General features: G+C 48.9%; 1 protein-coding gene across 13 annotated transcripts; it reads left to right on the top strand.

Annotated features, from left to right (window-relative positions):
* Nucleotides 1-4,417: 4,417 nt before the first annotated feature.
* On the top strand, nucleotides 4,418-20,947 carry mecom (MDS1 and EVI1 complex locus). Of its 13 annotated transcripts, none has more exons than XM_056612179.1 (12): nucleotides 4,418-4,638; nucleotides 4,872-4,985; nucleotides 5,146-5,257; nucleotides 5,460-5,607; nucleotides 5,982-6,162; nucleotides 9,889-11,305; nucleotides 11,469-11,559; nucleotides 13,279-13,305; nucleotides 17,330-17,496; nucleotides 18,285-18,362; nucleotides 20,339-20,508; nucleotides 20,756-20,947. In XM_056612179.1, the coding sequence occupies exons 1-12, from the start codon at nucleotides 4,590-4,592 to the stop codon at nucleotides 20,902-20,904; spliced, it is 2,703 nt and encodes a 900-aa protein (XP_056468154.1). In that variant the 5' UTR covers nucleotides 4,418-4,589; the 3' UTR covers nucleotides 20,905-20,947. The 13 variants fall into 13 exon arrangements, with proteins under 13 accessions (XP_056468154.1, XP_056468155.1, XP_056468149.1 ...); XM_056612174.1 differs by having other exon boundaries at nucleotides 4,507-4,638; nucleotides 5,985-6,138; nucleotides 11,472-11,559; XM_056612173.1 differs by having other exon boundaries at nucleotides 4,507-4,638; nucleotides 5,985-6,138.
* Nucleotides 20,948-21,614: the final 667 nt, after the last annotated feature.

Here is a 21,614-nt window from a genome sequence, read left to right as displayed (position 1 = left end):
TTCTCCTTTACTCTCTCTGTTTCTTTACATGTTTTCTAAGATATTTTAGTGGCAAATGTGGCTGTATGTTAAACAATGAGGCAAAGATTTAGCTCTAATCACAGCTGTAAAAGTCCCTAGTGCTCTTGCCAAACGATGCCATTGGTGGAACAGCTGTAGTCAAGCAGAACAATGTATCATGTTTGTGTGTGTGTGTGTGTGCGTGTGTGTGCGTGCACTTTTATATACTCATAACGTGGAAATGAAAAGAGACGACTAGGGTGGACGCCTATGACATATGTAACGGCCATTCGAAATGTCCTTTTTATATAGCTCATGTATGCATCAGTTTCTATTCTCTAAAGTATTCCAACACTAAAATAGTGTTTTTAATGTAATCTTAGCCACATTTCCAAGACGCTTTATAAAATGAATTGGGACATTTACAACTCCAAAAATCCATAGAGGGATTTTTAATCATGACATTACTAACGACATGAATTCCTCGCAGCCGACTGGGGTCTGGCCTACAGGCTTAAAAACTGAGACGGAGTTCATTCCCAGCCCGTAAAACCTTAAGGTTTGGCCCACTTGCTTGTTTGCTGCGGCAATACAACGCTCTATACGCCAGGCGCAGCTCGGCTTCGGCGAACCGCCATCAGCATGTTTTGCCGTTAGGATAATGAAGGCAATTAGTAGTGAAGTGCACTGCGCACCTCACTCCACTGGGCCATTAAAGAGATAGATTTAACGTGTAATTGACAGCGTCCAATAAGGATGTGAAGCCCCCGGACCCCCACTCACATGAAGTGATGCCAGAGTTTATGAAAGCTAATCTCATTATCTGTATTGATTTCCACTTAGCCTCTCATCGCAGGGAAGTATCTTCTATAGCTTAGTAGAAGCAGTGACAGTCATTGCAACCTTTAGCCTCAGCCTTGCACAGTAGTCGAGGTTTGTTGGAACTTGTCCGAGATGTGATGATAGCTCAACCAAGTGGAGATTAAACAAGAGTAGGACATAATGTTCTTCGTTGGTTCACTATGAATATTTGATTCCATCACCTCTGACCAGACGGTCCTCTTAAATAGGAAAAGTTAGACTACATGCATGACTGAAATCCAAACTTAAAAAAGCTTGTGAATAGCTTTCTTGGAGTGATAGAAAAGGCCAAGGGTTTTTTTCCGTGGGGAATTAATGGTGAATGGGGGGCAGTTCCTTCCTTTTCATTTAACTTCACATTTATCCATCCTCTTATATTGAAGGGCCCGAATGTCGTTTATCAAATGCACAAAAGATGACACACTCTGAGATCATTTCCTTATTTAGTGTGTGTGTGTGTGTGTGTGTGTGTGTGTGTGTGTGTGTGTGTGTGTGTGTGTGTGTGTGTGTGTGTGTGTGTGTGTGTGTGTGTGTGTGTGTGTGTGTGTGTGTGTGTGGCATACCTGTGGCGTTAGCTCTGTGCGAGGAAGGACGCAGGAGGAGCAGCAGGACAGGGTGTGTCCTGGGAAATGGTGACTCTGTGTTGACTCTGCTAATGACGAATGGTGTCAAGGTCACAGGCCGATTGGACCCTGTCTGCTTATGGAAACCACTTCTAGAGGCACTTGGAGAGAGGGCCGACCGCGACGCTGGAAATAGAGTGGATGGAGTGAAACAGGGTTAGGGTTAGGTAAAAAAATGGTGAATAAATAAAGTTCACTATCTAGGGATGGATTAATTCATAGTTAACGTATTAAGCACCATATAATAATGCTAGGTTTGTGCTCTTTTTCTTTTTTTGAAATGTTTTTGAAAACGATCATTATTGGCACACACATTTGTCCTGACGCGCACACTGCCATCATAAGATCCAAATTAAGCGTGCATTCGACCACATGTGAGCAATCTTGGGCAATTTTTGTCCCACAATCGCAACCTCAATCGGCATGATGTCCCCCCCATTAGACCTAGCCGAGCCTGTTCCCCCCCTCCTATTAAACTCATTATGTGTGTGCATATATTGAAGCCATTCATATCGTTATCCTCTTTCTCCCGCATTAAATTTAACGATCGGCTCACTGCAACACTCAAAGCTCCCACTCAAACAGTCTCTTGAGCCTGCAGTACCGCCCCAGACCTGTTAGAGGGAGAGTGTGTAAGTGTGTGTGTGTGTGTGGGGGTGTCACTTTGTGTGTTCTGGCCTTGACAAACTGACCTGAGCCGACAGCGACCCTCGTGTTGTGAACTCAAACCCCCCCCCCAACTATCTTATCTATCCATCAACCTGTTGTTTTAAGCCACTGTCCATTTAGTGCTTTGAACATAGATTATGTGTGTGTCTGTCTGAGTGTGTGTGCGTGTGCGCGTGCCACTGTGTGTTCGTATGGGTGTGTGTGTGTGTGTATTCATCAACAGTGGCCCACTGGGAAGGGGTGTTGCCACTGAGGAATTCCCCCTCTCCCAGTGCCCACATGCATGACACATTTTGCTCAGTTTCTCCTAAAGTCATTTTAAGTGCTCCCCTCCTCCTACTGCTGCAACACTCTGCCCCTTGTGGGGACATAGGACACAGAGCAGGGCTGAGGATTCCCATGTCATACTCATGAACAACGCAAGCATGTAACGCACCAAAGTTCAGAAAAAAAATCCTTAACGAAAACCATAACGTCAATATTACTACCCGTGTGATTTAAAACCCTAATATAAATCTCTTCCCTTAATATTTCCTGTCTGTCCATATGGCTCCATATTTTCTGTCCATGTATCTTTAATTGGCCCGAGTACAGGCTGGCTTTGGTCAGCTCACCAGAAAGCCTGGTTGAGGGAAGGCTGTATCAGCCACTAAGGGAGAGAGCTGCCGGCCTTCTGTGTCTTTCTGAAGTGCTATGTAATTGCTTTCAGTAGGTTTATGACCAGAGGGGGTGGCTCATGCTGTTATGAATATAATATGAGGTGTGTGTGTGTGTGTGTGTGTGTGTGTGTGTGTGTGTGTGTGTGTGTGTGTGTGTGTGTGTGTGTGTGTGTGTGTGTGTGTGTGTGTGTGTGTGTGTGTGTGTGTGTGTGTGTTTAACATTAGTTCACCACCTTGTTTAAATCGAGACATAATATAGAAAAAAAAAGAAAAGGGAATTGAATGCAAAGGTTAAAACCGTTTCCTTTCCTGGAGACTTTCCGGGGAACTATTCGACTGAGGTCATTTTGACGACAAAGCGACTTTAAAGGATCGACACACCACTGCTGTTTATCCATCGCTCCACAATGACTTTGTCAATGGATATTAACAATACTGTAGCCCCCCCCTCCTCTGGGGTCCCCATCGTGTTTGCGGACTGAGTTATGGGCTAGTTCCCGCCGGTCACCATTACATCATACGCAAGAATACAAGAAGCCACGAACAATGACACCCACCATTTGTGGCGGAGTATCTCCTGATCTTCATTGTGACCTGGGGGGTATTCATCATACAGGTCTGGCCGGCCCGGTCTGGGCTCCAGTCTGGGAGCCCTGACTGGGCTCCCATGGCAGGCAGGGAGTCGGACCCCCTGTCTCCACGACCTGTGCATTTCCCCCCCCCACCTACCTCCACTCCCCTTGTAACATTTCTAATAAATTCCCCTGTCATTATGGTCGGTGCGACGTGTCTGGGGAAGTTAATATGTTAAACCTTCAAGGCGTGCCAAAAATAACGGCAGGGGACGATTGTTTAGCGGAGAAAGGCCATTGTCTGTGCATGGGAAGCTCCGCCATCTCAGGGTCTCTCGGAACCGATCTCGCTTGGATCATGTCCGCCCCCCCCCCCTCTGCTCCCCCCTCCACCCCCTTCCCAACCCCCCCCCCCTCCCCACCCCACCCACCATCTCCCCCTCTTCCCAATGCTTCATTCACCTTTGTGAATCGGGAACAAAGCTTTCGATTACGCCACAAGAATTGTTTTCTGACGGGACCATCCTCCGGAGCGTGGAAAACTCAAACTTGTTAGTAGGATTTTAAATGGATCCAATTGGCTTGATTCAAGACCAGGTTACCTGAGTAGTGTGGAGGGTAACCTGTTGAGACACTGAATAATCATTTAAAAGCATTTTGGGATATGCTGTGGCAAAAAGTCAACCCACAACACATCTCTCCTCTGGTATCCTACTGCTTTGAATGTGTGTATGTGTGTGCGCAGGGCCGTCGGACTGCGGGGGAAAGGTGGACAGTTGTGGGGGGGGCCCAGGGCAGAGGGGGGGCCCATGGGAATAAAAAAAAAAAGTGAAAAGGTTTTTTATTTCTTTAGATTTTTCTACCATCCCCTAGTGGTAGGAGTCACACACTGCCGCTAGGCCACGCCCCCCCCCCCCCCCAACAATTCAGCGCCGGGGGCTGGTAGGGGTAATTCGGGGGGGGGGCCATCAGTACCTCTTGTATACAGGGCCCAGAATTTGGTGCCACGGCCCCGTGTGTGCGCGCGTGTGTGTGTGTGTGTGTGTGTGTGTGTGTGTGATATACTGTATGACATAGCCGCATTATCATCAGTCCGGCTTCGTATTAACCTTGAGGTTATTAACTGTGCTCAATGTGTTGCCGTGTTGCAGATTGTCTACAAAGTCACCAGAGAGATTTGTCCCGGTGAAGAGCTACTGCTGTTTATGAAGGCTGAGGAATATTCATATGATAACATGGCTCCTGATATCCACGGTGAGACACACACACACACACACACACACACACACACACACACACACACACACACACACACACACACACACACACACACACACACACACACACACACAGTCTGTGTGTGTATATCCAAACTATGTTCACTGTAAGCACACACAAGACCTACAGGTCGACCCGAACTTAGCGAAGTGTGTCCTCACACACAGCAGCTCATGTCTCCCTTTCCTCCCCCCCCCCTCCCGGTACAGAGGAGAGACAGTACCGCTGTGAAGATTGCGAGCAGCACTTTGCGTCCCGCACGCAGCTGCTGGAGCACCAGAAGATGCCCTGTGGGCTGCCTCATTCCTCCTGCCACCACACAGGTCGGTACCTCCAATCCACGACAGCTCCGCCATTCCCAGGCCTTGTTTGCTACTGGGACAGCTATCGAAGTGACAGTGGAATGATCGCTGGGTGGGGAAGGGGAACCAGATGTCCGCCTGTCCGGCGCGAATCCATCTCATGGTCGTTTCATCCTCCCAGGAGTGGACAGCGACCTGGAGGCCAAGGAAGCAGAGGACCTGAGGCCCCTTCACCTGGCACACGGCCCCTACGAGTGCAAGGAATGTGACCAGGTGTTCTCCGATGTGCAGAGGTACACACACACTCGACCTCACACACCCCACGCATACATTCAGTAAGGAGGTTTCAGGGATTGAAGCACACACTTTTTTTTCTCACCTTACATGTTTTTCAATTTTTTTAAGTCTATGTATAAATGTGTTGAGTCCAATGGCTACCTATGTACATTTAGCGTATCTGGTATCCTCAACTCCCTATCTCTGGTTCTCCGTCAGCCTGGAGATCCATGCGCTGTCCCACTCTGAGGAGCGCGAGTACAAGTGTGACCAGTGTCCCAAGGCCTTCAACTGGAAGTCCAATCTGATCCGACACCAGATGTCCCACGACAGCGGCAAGCACTACGAGTGTGAAAACTGCTCAAAGGTAGAGTGATGCCTATTGGCAGAGAGAGCGAGAGGGAGACAAAAGGAATGCAAGAAGTGTGCGTGTGTGTGTGTGTGTGTGTGTGTGTGTGTGTGTGTGTGTGTGTGTGTGTGTGTGTGTAAGCGAGTGTGTTTCCAAAAGAAGAGGAAGTGTTTGTGTGTAGCCCCTGAGAAGTGTGAGTAGATATCGATATAGATGGCGTGTTCGCTCGTGTAGCCAACCACACACATCCCCTTCAGCCTTTTCCGTTCCGTCCCTCCCTCTCTCGATTCTTCATGTTCCCCCGATCAGCCGGCCCTCCTCGCAGGCTCCGGCGGCGTACAGATACTAACTCCCCTGCGCGTCTGTGTGCGCTCCTCCTCCCCCCCCCCCAGCAGGTGTTCACAGACCCCAGTAACCTGCAGAGGCACATCCGCTCCCAGCACGTCGGGGCCCGGGCCCACGCCTGCCCCGACTGCGGCAAGACCTTCGCCACCTCGTCGGGCCTCAAGCAGCACAAACACATCCACAGCAGTGTCAAGCCCTTCATATGTAAGTCACTCAGACCCTACCTATGTAAGTGTGCATGCTTCCTCCACATCTTCTTATTGTTAGACTAGGGTTGTTGTTGTTGTTGTTGTTGTATGTGGGGTTACCTTTGTGATGAAGTTAGATAAAAAGAGATGTAATGCATGAGTTGAGCACAAATCCTGTGTCAGACATTTTTGGGGGGAAAGTACAGAAAAAAAAGATGTATGTTAAAGCGGCTATTTAAAAGATCTCTGTTTTAGTTCTCTTTTTGGTGGCAACTGTAGCAATAAAAAACAGTATGCTGCTGCGCAACGGTGTGTTTAACAAAGCGTGTACAGTATGTTACTGTAGCTCCTCCATACCCTCTCTTGTGGAACAACCACTCCTGGGTGATTGAACACAAGGCACTTACCGCTGGCGATTTTAATGAATTGCGAGAATGCTGCCACCAACACCCAGTTAAAATAATTCATAATACAAAAAACGAAAGTGCTTTCATCAGTGGGCCATAGGCTGAATCATCATTGTTATCTCATCTGTTAATGGAAACTGACTTGACTGACATTTAAATGAAACCTCCTTGGAGATCTTTGAAATTGTCGCTTTAATATCAGGGAGATTCTATTCATTCTGAAACCATATATTCCTTGTGTACTTAAAAAAATATGAATATTGAAAAATATTCAGGGTTCAACTGAATTTATTCCAAAACAAATAATAAAAGCCCCGTCCGGCCAGTGTATACCACACATACTGGCTCCTAGATCATTTTTACTGGCCCTCACTCAAAGCTGAAATTATCAGCGTTCAACATCAACATAACTCCAAATACTTACATCACAATACCACAATTCAAATAATGGACATTGGACGAATTTAAATTGCTAATTGTTTTTGAACATTTAGCAGCGCCCACAAAATGTTTAAATGACATAATGGGATTCTTTTTACTGGGCCTTGCCATCAGACGCCCCATATAGTTGAACCCTGATATTTGTTTGATGCCTGCCTGAGTTGCATGCAGTTATTTATCATTATTATTTATGGCTTGCATTTAACAGTAGCCATACCTTGTACAATGTAGATTTAACAAACACTATCAGAATATGCATCCTCTGCCAATTTTTAATTCTGCAGGAATAACATGGGTCCAATTGTTCCTAATGTCGTAATTTATTGTTGAGTACATCGTGCAGTTGTACTTGCAACCAGTTATCCTACACCATACTGATACTATCAATAACGGCTTTTAAACAGGCACACGATTCTTCCCTATTATACCTCTTAGGCAGACTGCTCTCTGCCTCTCCCTCTCTTATTTACTCCCCTGACCCAACCTGACCCTCTATTGACCCCAGAGCTCGCACCTTGACACCCTAATGTCTCTCTCTCTCTTCCTCTCGCTCCTTCTTATTAACGTTAACCTCTGCGCACCTAGCAACCTCTCCACTCTCACTCCCTCGCTTCGCCCCAGAAGCCTTCTGACCTCCACCTTCTGCCCACCTTCTCTCTCTCTCTTTCCTTCACTCTCTTTGACCCTTCACTCACCAACACACACACATGCACGCACACACGCTCACAGGCTGCAGTGTCTATGTCCCGCTGTAGACCCCATCTCCCCCCCCCCCTTTCCCTCCACCACACACACCATTCCAGAATTACAGAAATAGCAACCACATGTAGAGCCTGTGCCCCTATTTGAATACAAGTCCATTTGCTGTAATCAGCAGAATATATTCCGGTCGAAAAACAGCTAATGGTCGGTAAAAAAAGACAGGGCAGCCACTGACCTGACAGCTGCCTGGGTTAGAGAGAGTGAGTGTGTGTGTGTGTGTGTGTGTGTGTGTGTGTGTGTGTGTGTGTGTGTGTGTGTGTGTGTGTGTGTGTGTGTGTGTGTGTGTGTGTGTGTGTGTGTGTGTGTGTGTGTGTGTGTGTGTGTGTTTCTCCTTCCCCTTCCACAAGAAGGCTCTTCCCTGTAGAAGTTAAGCCCTCCATCTATCAAGGTCATTAACTCAGTCACCGCACTGCGCTCTACCTATCGGCGGCTCTGCTCTCAGGAATGTGTTTATAATATTTAATTTGGGTGTATAGAGACCTGACAGAATCGCGCGTGTGAAGTGGCTCGCCTCGCACCTTGTGTGCACCGGACGTTTGTGCGCAGCCGCGTTCCGGGCCTCTCAACGTCACCGCCGCGTAATTTAGCTTCTTCGACTACTTTGTTCATGCTGTAATGAACTCACACAGGCGGACAGAAAGACACAACATACACACAGACATTCCAGGGAAGACAAGCGACATAAATACACACACACAGCAGGCAGCCACGCGGAGAGGGAGACGGATACGCATACTCCAAAAAGGATTGACCCGCACTTAGCATAGAGACATAAAACAAGACTTTGTGGCACACGGGTAGTTTAGCCTTAAAGTTAAACAGTTAAAGTTAAACTTCAACAGCTTCTAAATAACATTTACAACTCCTGATGTATAATGTTTTTTTTTGACATTTATACAATTGTTATATTTGCTTAACAATCATTACTTGTATAAATCTTTCCATATTTATATTATCAACTAGAAAATCAACCTTTTAAATATTTCCCTAAGCCCCATAACACCGGGTGAAAGAAAGGCCCACGAACAACTCAATAAAAGAACGTGTCCGGGACAATAACGCTGATGTCAAGCCCTTGTATTTCCATAAAGGTTAACGAGCCAAATATATCACTGTTCTACTCCGTTCTCAAGTCCTAAATCCTGAGTATCCCCATGTAGATAATATTGACACACCAATAATGGCAGGACGGAGAGGTTTTTGTCCCACGGCTAGAGGTAATCTGCCCGCGTCTCCGGGGGTCAGACAGTCACACAGACGGAGGGACGGACCTGCAGGGCCCCAGAGGGTGGGAAGGTCAGTGGGAGCTGGGCCACAGGGACCTGGCTTCGGGCATAGGGATACAACGCCTAATGGGGCAACAGGACAAGGCACTGGGTGGGTGTGAGGGGGGGGGGGGGGGGGGGGGGGGGCAGCTAGAGGACGTGAGACTCGTCCCTGGGAACCGGCCTACAGGATAGGATTCATTCAACTGCTTCCTCTATATGCCCGAAATAGAGCCATTGTACTGCTTGTGTCTGTGAACATGTGTGTGAGCCTGTGTGTCTTCTGTTCCCATAGGTGTGTGTGTGTCCTTATATGAGTGTCATCGTTTCTTTAAATGTCCCTCTCTTACTGGACATTTATTTTGAACGCTGATTGTGTGTGTCTGGTGTGTGTGCGTGTGTGTGTGTACGCATGTGTGTCCGTGTGTGTGTGTGTGCATGCCGGTGTACAGGCATGTCTGTACATCTGTGTTGGTGGATGTGTATGTCAGTGTGATTGTTTATTGACTCCCTGGGAGTGACCCTGGAAGGACAATGGCCTTGGAGTTGCCTGGGATTCAGGTTTTGATGTGCGGCTGACGGGTGGCAGCAACCCAGTGACTCATAGCGTCAGACAAACAGACCCCCTGACAATGCCAGGATCTGGAGACTCATCTCTCCTCCTCCTCACCACACTGGAACACAATTGTCAGGGGAGTTAGGGGAACAGTAGCATATCAGTCACTCTGTACTTCCTGTGTACAACTGACGTCCAGAAAGAGGAAGTACCTATTCCAGGAGATAGGCCATCTAGTCTGTGCTTGTCTGGTTGCGTCTGCTTGTATGAACACGCGGGCGCTTGTGTGCGTTCGATACTGATGCACCGCGTCCCTGTGTCCCCTGTCCCTGCAGGTGAGGTGTGCCACAAGTCCTACACCCAGTTCTCAAACCTGTGCCGCCACAAGCGCATGCACGCCGACTGCCGCACGCAGATTAAGTGCAAGGACTGCGGGCAGATGTTCAGCACCACGTCCTCCCTGAACAAGCACCGACGCTTCTGCGAGGGGAAGAACCATTTCACGGCAGGGGGGCTATTTGCTCCAGGTATGCCCCTCCCCGGGGCCCCTGGCATGGACAAATCCGTTCTCGGGGTCATGGGTCACACCAGCGCTGGCCTGGCCGATTACTTCGGGGCCAACCGCCATCACGCCGGATTGACTTTCCCTGCGGCCCCGGCGTTTCCCTTCAGCTTCCCCGGTCTGTTTCCTTCCGGACTTTACCACCAGCCCCCCCTTATCCCTGCCACCCACTCCGCCATCAGACGGCCGGGACCCATGGGCGCTCCTGGCGCCGACCTGAACAAAGGTCCGCTGTTGCCCCCGAGCCCAGGCGCCCAGGAGGCCCGTGACCTGCTGAAGTCCCTCTGCAAAGAGGACGGCGCCCTGGGCCACCACCGCCACCACCTGCTGCCGGGCGCGGAGCCGCTGCCCCAGAGCTCCTCCACCCTCTCCAAGCAGAGGAACAAGCAGAGCGACCAATCGGAGAGCAGCGACCTGGACGACGTCAGCACGCCCAGCGGCAGCGACCTGGAGAGCACGTCCGGCTCGGAGCTGGAGAGCGACCCGGACAGCGAGAGGGAGCGGCGCGGGGGGCTGGAGAACGGCAAGGGCCCCAAGAGGAAGGCCGGCGGCGGGGATCCTCACAGCCCCGCCCTGAAGAGCATCAGCGCCGCCGCTAAAGACTTGCACGGCTCTGCCATCTTTCCCCCCTCGCTGGACGAGCACACGACCGTGTCGGGAGCCGTCAATGACTCTATCAAGGCCATCGCCTCCATCGCCGAGAAGTACTTTGGCTCGGCGGGGCTGGCCGGACTCCAGGACAAGAAGGTGGGCGCCCTTCAGTACCCCTCCATGTTCCCACTGCCCTTCTTCCCGGCGTTCTCCCCTCCCGTCTACCCCTTCCAAGACCGGGACCTCAGACCTTCCGTGCTCAAGGGCGAGCCACCGGCCGCCCCCGAGGAGGCGAAGAAGACCCAGAGCAAGTCCTCCTCGTCCTCAGAGTCCCCCTTTGACCTGACCACCAGGCGGAAGGAGGAGAAGCCCGTTCCCTTTCCCGCCACCGCCAAGACCGAGGCCTCCGGCGCCACCAACCCCGACCAGCCCCTGGACCTGAGCATGGGGGCCAGGGGAAAGGGCCGCGGCGGCAAGGAGGAGGAGCAGAAGAAGACGCCGGCCTTGGTCGAGGAGAAGCCGGCGCTGGAGATGCCCAAAGCCGACGCCTCTCTGCAGCACGCCAGGCCCACGCCTTTCTTCATGGACCCCATCTACAGGTACTGTGATCCCCAGTACTGCTTCACGTTCATTTATAACACCAATCAAAGGCTTTCGTATTTTTTTTAGATTTCTGAAATAATATTGTCGTACATTACTGGAAGAGCATGAGTGTGTATCCTGATCCCCACGTGTTAAGAGCTGATATAATTTTACCATCAGCAGGGTTGAGAAGAGGAAGATGGCCGATCCGTTTGAAGCTCTGAAAGACAAATACATGAGGCCGGCTCCAGGCTTCCTCTTCCATCCACAGGTAGGAAGTGTGTTTGATTATTGTTTGAACTATTCTCGTTTGCTATCTTTCTCCTGGTGCAGTACGTGAAACAGCACACGTCTCGTATTAAACCTCCTTCCATACATCTTGACACGACCCAAACCAACACCATCTGCCATGCTCTTAAATGTAGAATATATGTGTGTGTGTGTGTGTGTGTGTGTGTGTGTGTGAGTGTATATATGTATGTATGTATGTGTGTGTACGTTTTACAATTGTCACAAGTTGAATAGTGAGAACCACAGGAGGCTCTATGAAACTGAACGGTTATTTTTTCTTCGAGCTAGTGGATTCAGGGTTAATAGGGATTAGAGCAGTCGTATCCCAGAAAGAGTTATTAGAATATGGCTCCAGCTTTATTCAACTTACAGCTTGTTAATTCTGTTTGTAGCTATCTGAACCAGATGTGGGCAAGGGCCCGGGCACCCAATGACATGTCTTCACATAATGTGTCTTTGATTAGGATATATCTATAAAAAACGATATGCTCTTAAAGCTCTAAAGAAATACTGCCCCCGGTGTTCTGTAGTTCTCGCCGGGTTACTTGCCTATGCGCCCGTGTGGATATGTAACCGTCCACATGTCCATGACAGGCGGCTTAAACATTTCATTTTTTCGCTCTTCCCCCCGCGGGGTGCAAACAGTCTGTCGGAAAGTGAAAACACCCCTTTCCCTCTGGCATTTTAAATATATATATATATTCTTTTTTTTTTTTTTACTGGATGTTTCAGGTCTGGTTTTAACAGGCTGTTTCATTTGTCTGATTTATGTCCCTTGTCGGGACTGCTGCCGGTGGGGGCTGCTCGAGGCTGTTGAGCCGTGCCCATAGCAGACACATGGTTGTCCTGTAATGAGGTGTCCTATCAGTAGAAACACTAACAGAGTGCTTAGTCTATCTTTATGACTTTATGATGTCTGGACACACAAATCAATCCCAGAAACACCCGGCACGCCAGGCTCAGAGGCCCGTCTGCGCGCCCTCCGGGGGGGGGTTTCTTTTCACCTGACTCACTTGAACTTGTGCAGATAAATAAATATCTCTACACATAAAAGTGTTGGGACTCGGAGGGGTCTGGAACTCTTTTTAGGCATCCAGCATCAAGCTCTAGTTTCCTAGAAATGCCGTTTTATTGCTCTGCAAATACATAGCTAGGATTGCACTGTGAAGTTGCTAGTTGTAGCCATGGCTGTGTGGTTATGGCCATGGCTGTGTGGTTATGGCTATGGCCGTGTGGTTATGGCCATTGGTGTTTGGTTGTGGCTATGGCTGTGTGGTTATGACCATTGGTGTTTGGTTGTGGCTATGGCTGTGTGGTTATGACCATGGGTGTTTGGTTATGGCTATGGCTGTGTGGTTATGGCCATGGGTGTTTGGTTATGGCTATGGCTGTGTGGTTATGGCCATGTGTGCGTGGATATGGCTATGGCTTTGGGGTCATGGCCATGACTGTGTGCTTATGGCCGTGGCGATGTTCAATTAGTTGACCGCCGTGACTGGTTGGGAACCTTTAGGGCCTTCCGTAATGCCATTAGTACCACTATGTAGACAGACGGGTTATTCCTCATTCACCCATAATCACACAAAGTTCTTCTACTGTCCCCACCGTACGCACACATGTGTCCACTCAGAAGCTGTTGATTTATAGTCCACTTCCTGGTTCTGATTGCTCTCTCTTTTCCTTCTGTCCTGACCCTCAGTTTCGTATGCCAGATCAGAGAACATGGGTAAGTTTCTATTTAAACTCCAGCACTGCCATGTGCCTTTTGCCTTTTAACAACTAAAAAAAAGCCCCCCCCCCCCCCCACCACCTCACCCCCCCACCCCATTCTAAACGCCCCTCTGCATGGGAACTTCAACTTCTCCAGAAAACATCACCCACCATTTGCATGGCGTCGGCCAATCACCATCAAGCACGGTGTGACATGCGTGAGAACTTAGTTAAAAAATTTAAATGAATAAAAAAAAAAACATAAAGCCAACAAACGCATCTCAATGTATTTGCTGTGTAGACATAATTACCGTTCTTAGAAGTTGTATGGGTTATTTAACCAAAAATATCTAAAGATATTCAGCTTCCCTTCTGATGTTGTTGACTGTACATCAGGAGAAACACAGCGCTACTTATCTCCACATGAAAGAGCTGAGTGGGGGATTTCCAGCATGTCCATCCAGCAATGATGTATGCTTGGGCTTTGCTTATTTACAAAATGAACCACTTTTGTTGGAAATGGGCACAGAGGTGGGGTGGCGGTGTAATCTGGTCGGGGTTGCGGATGGAGGGGGGGGGGGGGGGGGGGGGGGGGGAGTGGAAGCCGAGCTGTGGCTAGGGGGGGCTGCTTTACATCTGCACCAGGCTGACAGTCTCTGTGGGACAGTGGGGGGAGGGAGGGGTAGGAGGGAGGGAGGGAGATGGTGGTAGTAGTCCCCGTCCCCCCCCCCCCCCCCATCCCCCGGACATCTGGTTCCCGATAAAGATCAACAATTGAGAATGCATCTCGCTAATGAAGCTGCTCTTAGCATCACCGACATCTGAAGATAGCCAATCAACAGCTGGTCCCAGAGAGACGCTACAGCAACAAGCCGGTTCACAGACGCACACACGTACACACAAGTATACGGTGCCTGGGGCCAGCGGAGGGGGGGGGGGGGGGGGTCAGGTTGGGAAATGTAGGAAAAGTAAGATCTTTGAGGATTCGCTTTCGAGCCAAAACGTGGAGACGTATATCTTCACCCTGTCCTCCAGGCTGGCCTGATAGACAAACGACTCAGTCAAAGTACGATAAAAACCCACTTTATTTGTTTTAAGTCTCATTTCGACCTGGGTATGACTCATAAAAAATAAATGTAAATATTAATGCGATACGACACGATTTGAATCTGGGTTAGATGAATGATGGATGATGGAACGATGATGGGTCATCTGACTAACATATTATTTGGTGGTACCCGCAGTCAGAGAACACCCACGAATTCTAAACCCCTGACACAGACTGAGAGAAACCCAGACGGTGTGATGAAGAAACTGGGAAAGAACCAACGCAACTAGCTAATATTTAGATAGGCATCAAGTTGGCAACAACATATTGTACATAAGGGTACATCATTGGTAATACATTTAAAATCGATCACAAGCAAAACACTGTCAGAAAGTGCTCGATTTATCCTTGGATTGTAATTGCGAAGCACAGTGCCTGGCCATCAGTCGGCTTAAGGTTCTCCACTGACGGAGCTGAGGTGAACACCACTAAGTGACTCATCAAACAGGCTTAGGTCGGTATACCTTATATTTTGTTAGGGTGAATAACTATTAACCATCCATCCCACGTCTCACGCCTAATCGAATCCACACCTCGCACTCAAACGAATCCACACCTCGCACTCAAACAGAAATATCAAAGTGTTTCACCGCACCTCCCTCTCTTCTGGAACCCGTTACCCATCTCTCCCTCCCCGACTCCCCCACCCGCCCTCTGCTTGGCTCTTCCTCTCTCTCCCTCTCTCTCTCTCTCCCGCTCGCTCTGTTCCTCCTCGCTCTCTCCATCCCCTCGATGGCTTTGATTCATGACATGCAGCATTGGCATATTCATAATCAAGCAGAGCTGACACCTCACATCCTCCCACAGTAGGAATGTCAACGTCTGCGGCGGGAACTTTACACCCGGGCCGTCACTCCTAATCAGGCCCTGTGGCCGTCGGTCCCCCTAGCCATCCATCAGCCCCCCCCCCTCCCCCTCCCCGCGCTCTGCCTCCCCCGCTCTACCTGTGGTTTAGTTTGTTTTTTGTGCTCTTTGTTGTTTTTGTATTTATTTGTTTTCTATAATTTCTCATCGTCACAAATTTTGTGTTTTCATCCTTTTTCATTTTCTTCTTAAGTGAGTCTTTCTTTCTTTCTTTCTTTCTTTCTTTCTTTCTTTCTTTCTTTCTTTCTTTCTTTCTTTCTTTCTTTCTTTCTTTCTTTCTTTCTTTCGTTCTTCTTCCATTTTGTCCTCTGTTCTTTTGTTCCATCTCTCCATCTTCCTCTCTCGTACCGGTGTTCTCGTTCCTCCTCCTCTTCCCCCCCCCCTCACCTCTCCTCCCGTCCTCTCTCTCTTTTCCTCATCCTTTATTCTTTCGTCGTATTTGCTCCCCCCTCCCCCCCCCCTCTTCCATTCTCTTCCCGTTCTGTCTCTCCCCCTCCTCGCGCACCTCTCACCACTCCGCCGCCGCGGCGTGCCGGCCGAGAGTGACAGAGGGCGAGGGGGAGAGATGGAATGTCTGAGCGGGGAGCGGGGCTCCGGAGACGGACCCGAATCACCGTTGATTTGTTGCCTTATTGGAATAGATGGAGACGGCGTGAGGAACAGGCCCAGAATGCAATGCACGCAAAATAATGCAAATTCTTGTGGCCCCTGTTTAAAAAAAAACATGGACTGACAGGCCCTAGGGCCTACTGGGACCACCCACCCCCCCCCCTCCCCCCGCACTCTTCCACCACCTAACCCAAACCCTCCTCCTTGCTCTCCCTCTCCTCTCCCACTGACTCCCCATCCCTCCCCCACCCCCCCTCCCTCAGCACAGCGATATCATTATTACCCCTGTCTGGCCCTTGATCAGTAATGTCAACATCTTTCATATTGACGAATGTGCTGTCTGGCCGCATTGTGCACAGAATGGTTTACAGCCCGGCAGTGGACATGAATCACTCCTGTGCCCCGCACCGCACACGCACACACACACACACACACACGCGTGGATGCGACACGCACGTACACACACACCACACACGAACACACGTGGATGCGACACACACGTACACACACACCACACACGCAAACACATGTACATGCGACACACACCCACACCACACACACACACACACACGGATGCACGCACATGCACACAAATAAACATACCTATAGAGTAACACACACACACACACAAATAAACACACCCATACAGTGACAGACACAAACCCACATTCACACACGTGCACACATTCAGATGAACACACACACATGCACACATTCAGACCCAAACAAAATCAAGAACACACTGTCTCACACCAAAAATACATGCACGTGCAAATATCAAGTCACCGATACATGCATTTACAGAAAACTTGCATCACCATGTAGAAACAAGCTTGTTAAAAAACATACGCTCAAACACACGCGCACGTGCAAGCACACATGGGCACACATGCATTACAAACATATATTTTGTCCTGTACACACATTGTCAGCAATTAATCAACTTAGGCTGTCATGCATGGAGTCCTGGTTCTCTCTCACACTAACACACACACACACACACACACACACACACACACACACACACACACACACACACACACACACACTTTTCACCAGGTATCATTTCAAACTATAATGCTTATTAGTAGATTACCCAAAGTCCTCATTCCTTCCCCCCTTCTATTTCATATCATGTGCTCATAATGTATATTTGTGCAGTGTATTTAAAATTGAATTCGCCACAATTACTCCATGGTTGCTTTGAGTGTAATAAACCAGAAGGAATAATATGGTCAAGAATTGAACATTTCCTGGTCTCCAATGAGCCTCATTGTAAACGAGTGCTCCCCAGTAAGAATTCATGCCACCAATCAGTCTTTGGGGGGGTCTCCAAAGAATGCTCCTAAAGGCTGAGCTTCAATATCTGAGGCGAAATGGTAGTTAGTAAAAAGCTCCATTTCATAAGAAGTGTTGGCGTCAGGCCTGACCCCGAACCCGTCCCCTTCTGTCCCCCCAGATGTCGGCCATCGAGAACATGGCGGAGAAGCTGGAGACGTTTGGCTCGCTGAAGCCAGAGTCGGGGGACATGCTGCGCTCCATGCCGTCCATGTTTGACTTCAGAGCCCCACCTTCGGCCATCCCTGAGTCCCTGCTCCGCAAGGGGAAGGAGCGCTACACCTGCAGGTGAGCCTGGCACTTTGACATGAGGTTTAGGCCCAATCCCGTTTCTACCCCTCCCCCCTTCCCCTTACCCCTTCAAAACAAGGGGGAGGGGTAAGGGGAAGGGGTAAGGGGCAGAAATGGGATTGGGCCTTAATATTGATGTCATATTAATGTGCACGTTTAATGCACGGTAAACGGACTGCGTTTAAACAGCACTTTTCAAAGCTGGGGCCACTCTAATAATAATAATAATAATAATGCATTGAATTTATATAGCGCTTTTTCCTAGACACTCAAAGACGCTTGAGTGTCAGTCTTTATAATTACTGACTCGCATTCACCCATTCATACACACATTCATACACACATTCATACACACATTCATACACCGGCAGCGGTATTAGCCATGCAAGGCAACAGCCAGCTGGTCAAGAGCATTGAGGGTTGGGGGTCTTGCTCAGGGACACCTCGAGACTGAGCAGGGGGTAGCGAGGGATCGAACCAGCAACCTCCCAGGTGGCAGACAACTCGCACTGCCGTCTCTTGATATATGATTTTGAATTATATTTTTATGATTTTTACCTTGATATGGATGGATCGATGTGTACACACACACACACACACACACACACACACACACACACACACACACACACACACACACACACACACACACACACACACACACACACACACACACACACACACACACACACACACACACACTATTTTCTAGAAATGAACTGCAATCCACAAATTTAGTGTTTAGTTTATTTATGTGTCTCTAAATTGTGAACTTGTCTCATCAGATATTGTGGGAAAATCTTCCCACGCTCCGCTAACCTGACCAGGCATCTCAGGACCCACACAGGAGAACAACCGTATCGGTAAGAGCTTAAATAAACTGTAATGTACTGTGATATCACAGAACATCTACTCATTTTAAAGTGTGTGTGTGTGTGTGTTTAATGCAACATTATTACCAAGAAGGAATGTGCCAGTGACACCAGTTTAAATCGCCGGCTATAAAAGGAACTGGATGATCTTAGTTGTATGGGAAAAGCGGGGAGATAAAATCTGAATCATCATCGTCTTTTCATCTCGTTCTGCAGTTTTGTTTCTCCCTGCATCCATCACACTCTCAAAACATGCACGCATTACCCAGTGATTAAAGTTAAAACTGTAACTCTTCCATCACATCCATCCGGCATCCATTTGGTCAACAAGCCACATACAACTGACCGAAAAAAAAGAGAAATGCTAAAATACAGGAATGACTAAACACGCTTGGCCATATTTGGCCATTACTGCACTTTTGTATTTATTTAGTTTGTGTTACTTTGGTCCGCATGCTGCCTTTTATACAGAGAGAGGGACAGAGACACAGTTATTGGTAAAACTTAAAATGCGTTTACACCTAAAGCGAAGGGGCGGTGCATATACATACAAAGCCATTGCAAAGACCCGAATAGATGCAACGTTTTCACTGACTGTGTGAACGGTGTGAATTCTCCTTATACGGGTGAAATATTTGAACTTTGCTGCAAATTTCGCTTGATGCTGAATCACTCGTGTGAGGACGTTTCCGGTTCACGCAGGCACCCCGAGTAGAAAATTAGCTTTTGCTGTTGGTGTGGACGCACCTGTAGGCTCACAATACAGCATGGGAATGTTTTCCCAGGGTCTTCCCCTCCATAGTCTGAGCCTCAGTTTATGTTTGTTTTCCCTTTGCCTGTAAAAGCCTGAAACAATTACTGCACTGCTAAATAAATTGCCCAGTGAAAAATGGCGTCCGTCGCCCATGTGACAGTCGGGAAGTTGGGATGAAGAATCACGAAGGGGGAAGAGGATAGTGGGCAGATGTCCAAAGAGGGCAGCTGTGGTCATTTCTCTCTGGCATGTCTGTGGCCAGACGTGAGTCCTAGCCTCTGGCTACTTCTTCAGCGGTTATTAGCAGTGCTGGGGAGTCGAGAATGGGCTGTAGTACTGGACTACATAAATGGTGTATTTAGCCATGGCTGCAGCCATGGTTAGTGACTCCGTTTAGCTGAATAGGCTGAATGGGCAAAGGCAGCTAGCGGAGCAACAACAAGTTGTATTCAAAGTGTACCGGCGATCACATTAATCTGCATCGGTAATTTCTGGCAGGCCCTGCATGTCCTTGTAGTTACTGGGGCAGTGGAATCTTGGCCCAACACACGGGAGGTGTGTGTGTGTGTGTATGTGTGACTGACCACAGGGGACAGGGAGAAGGAGAGAGACTAACACGGGCCAACACTGGGCCGGTCTGATAGACTCTACTCCACACGCTGGCAAGCCATTAAAGATCGCTGCTGTTTATTGTAATTTTTTAGCTGCAGATAACCAAGGGGGTTCCTGAGGGACAGCCAATTGGGCGAGCTAATTCTAGCAGAAGAAAAGATGTAATCTTCTCGTATAATTTTGCATGGAGAAAGTTGGCAAGGGCCTGTGATTTCGAGGGGGGCTGCTCCAGCGCATTCTGTAGCGCGCTCATGTTTTTTACCAAGGGAGAAGAATGTAATTTTATTGTGCTGGCTGCAGATGAGAGGCAGAGAGGGTTCACCTCCAAGAAGCCCTCCTCCATCATGTCTGGGACGGGAATAGTTTGTGGTCGAATGTGTGTGTGATGTATCCGATTATATTTCCCAGAAAACGAACTCGCCTGCCCCCATCCCCCCCCCCCTCGTTAAAGCAAACCGGGCGTCCAATCACGATCATTCTGTGTGTGTCTATGAGTGTGTCTGTGTCCGTGAGTGTGTGTCCGTCAATTATCGTCATGGTGACTCTCCCGTCGCTACACCGTTCACGAGTGCTAACGCCTCGCCTGTGCTTTCTCCTCCAGGTGTAAGTACTGCGACCGCTCCTTCAGCATCTCGTCCAACCTGCAGCGCCACATCCGCAACATCCACAACAAGGAGAAGCCCTTCAAGTGTCACCTGTGTGACCGCTGCTTTGGGCAGCAGACCAACCTGGACCGCCACCTCAAGAAGCACGAGAACGGCAACCTCTCAGGTGGGTGTTTGAAAGTGGGACTCTAATTTTTGGTTTGTACAATACAAAAAATACAAATATTCTCCATTGGGATTAACAGTGAATGACTGAATACTACAGCATTGTGATGGTTAAGGTTAAGTTGACTGGCTGGCTGTGAGCATTTCTTCATGTGTTTGTTAGTTTCCCTGAAGGAATATTCCAGAGAAGAGTGGAAGATGATGTTCTTAGATTGAAGGCTAAACAGTGTCTTGCCGTGTGTATGCAGGCACTGCCATGTCGTCTCCGCGCTCCGAGATGGACAGCGGAAGCGCCATCCTGGACGACAAAGAGGACTCCTACTTCAACGAAATCAGAAACTTTATCAGCAACACGAACCAGAACCAGACGTCCCCGGATCCTTCAGAAGAAGGGTGAGCCTCCAGTCCTCGGTGTACATCCATTTAACCTCTGACTTACTTTGCTGCTAAATTAAGGAAAAAAATTAAAAGGTTAATATGTGGTCATGATATTTAATTCAATATTGTACTCTGTTATATATACACTCATGTCAAGTACTAGCGCGCGCACGCACACACGCACACACGCGCACACGCGCACACACGACCACACGAGCACACACGGGATGCACAGGGCTGTCATTACACCACAGATCAGCGCCGATCTGGGCTCAGGCCCAGCGGTTTGTTTTCACGCTCCTAACTAGCCTGATCACAGCGCAGATTGTGGGGTCCCCGATAGAGATCTCCCAGACTCGTCGGAGAGACCCAGAACCCCGCGGCGGGATTGAGGATTGAGGAGGAGAGGGGTGATTGGGGTGTGGGGGGGTGTGGGGGGGCGGGGGGGGGGGACCCCACATCTGGAACCAACATGTCTGCCGACAGGAAGGGGCTGGAGAGGGTGGGGTCACGGGGGTCGGCCCGTGTTTCCTTTCAAAGGGCAGCGCTCCTGACTGCTCCTGATAGATACGATAGCCCCGGCAAATTACCACGTCTCACAGGGTAATTAGGGAATCTGTTTTGTTAATCACAGCGCTCCCTCCTCTTCTCTCGCTCTCTTCTTTCTTCAGCCTCACTCTGCTCTCTGCTCTCTTTTCTCTTTCTTTATTTTTTCGTTTTTTCTCCTCC

Source organism: Gadus chalcogrammus, chromosome 16 (assembly GCF_026213295.1).
Source record: "Gadus chalcogrammus isolate NIFS_2021 chromosome 16, NIFS_Gcha_1.0, whole genome shotgun sequence".
NCBI classification, from domain to species: domain Eukaryota; kingdom Metazoa; phylum Chordata; class Actinopteri; order Gadiformes; family Gadidae; genus Gadus; species Gadus chalcogrammus.
Note: the sequence above shows the minus strand (reverse complement) of the source record. Positions and strands in the feature narration are given on the sequence as shown.

Bases quoted from the DNA above. Each gene is read 5' to 3' on its own strand.
- mecom (XM_056612179.1), top strand. From the start codon at position 4,590: ATGAAGGCTGAGGAATATTCATATGATAACATGGCTCCTGATATCCAC. The intron at 4,986-5,145 runs GTCGGTACCTCC...TCATCCTCCCAG, and splicing joins TTCCTCCTGCCACCACACAG to GAGTGGACAGCGACCTGGAG. The intron at 20,509-20,755 runs GTGGGTGTTTGA...GTGTGTATGCAG, and splicing joins CGAGAACGGCAACCTCTCAG to GCACTGCCATGTCGTCTCCG.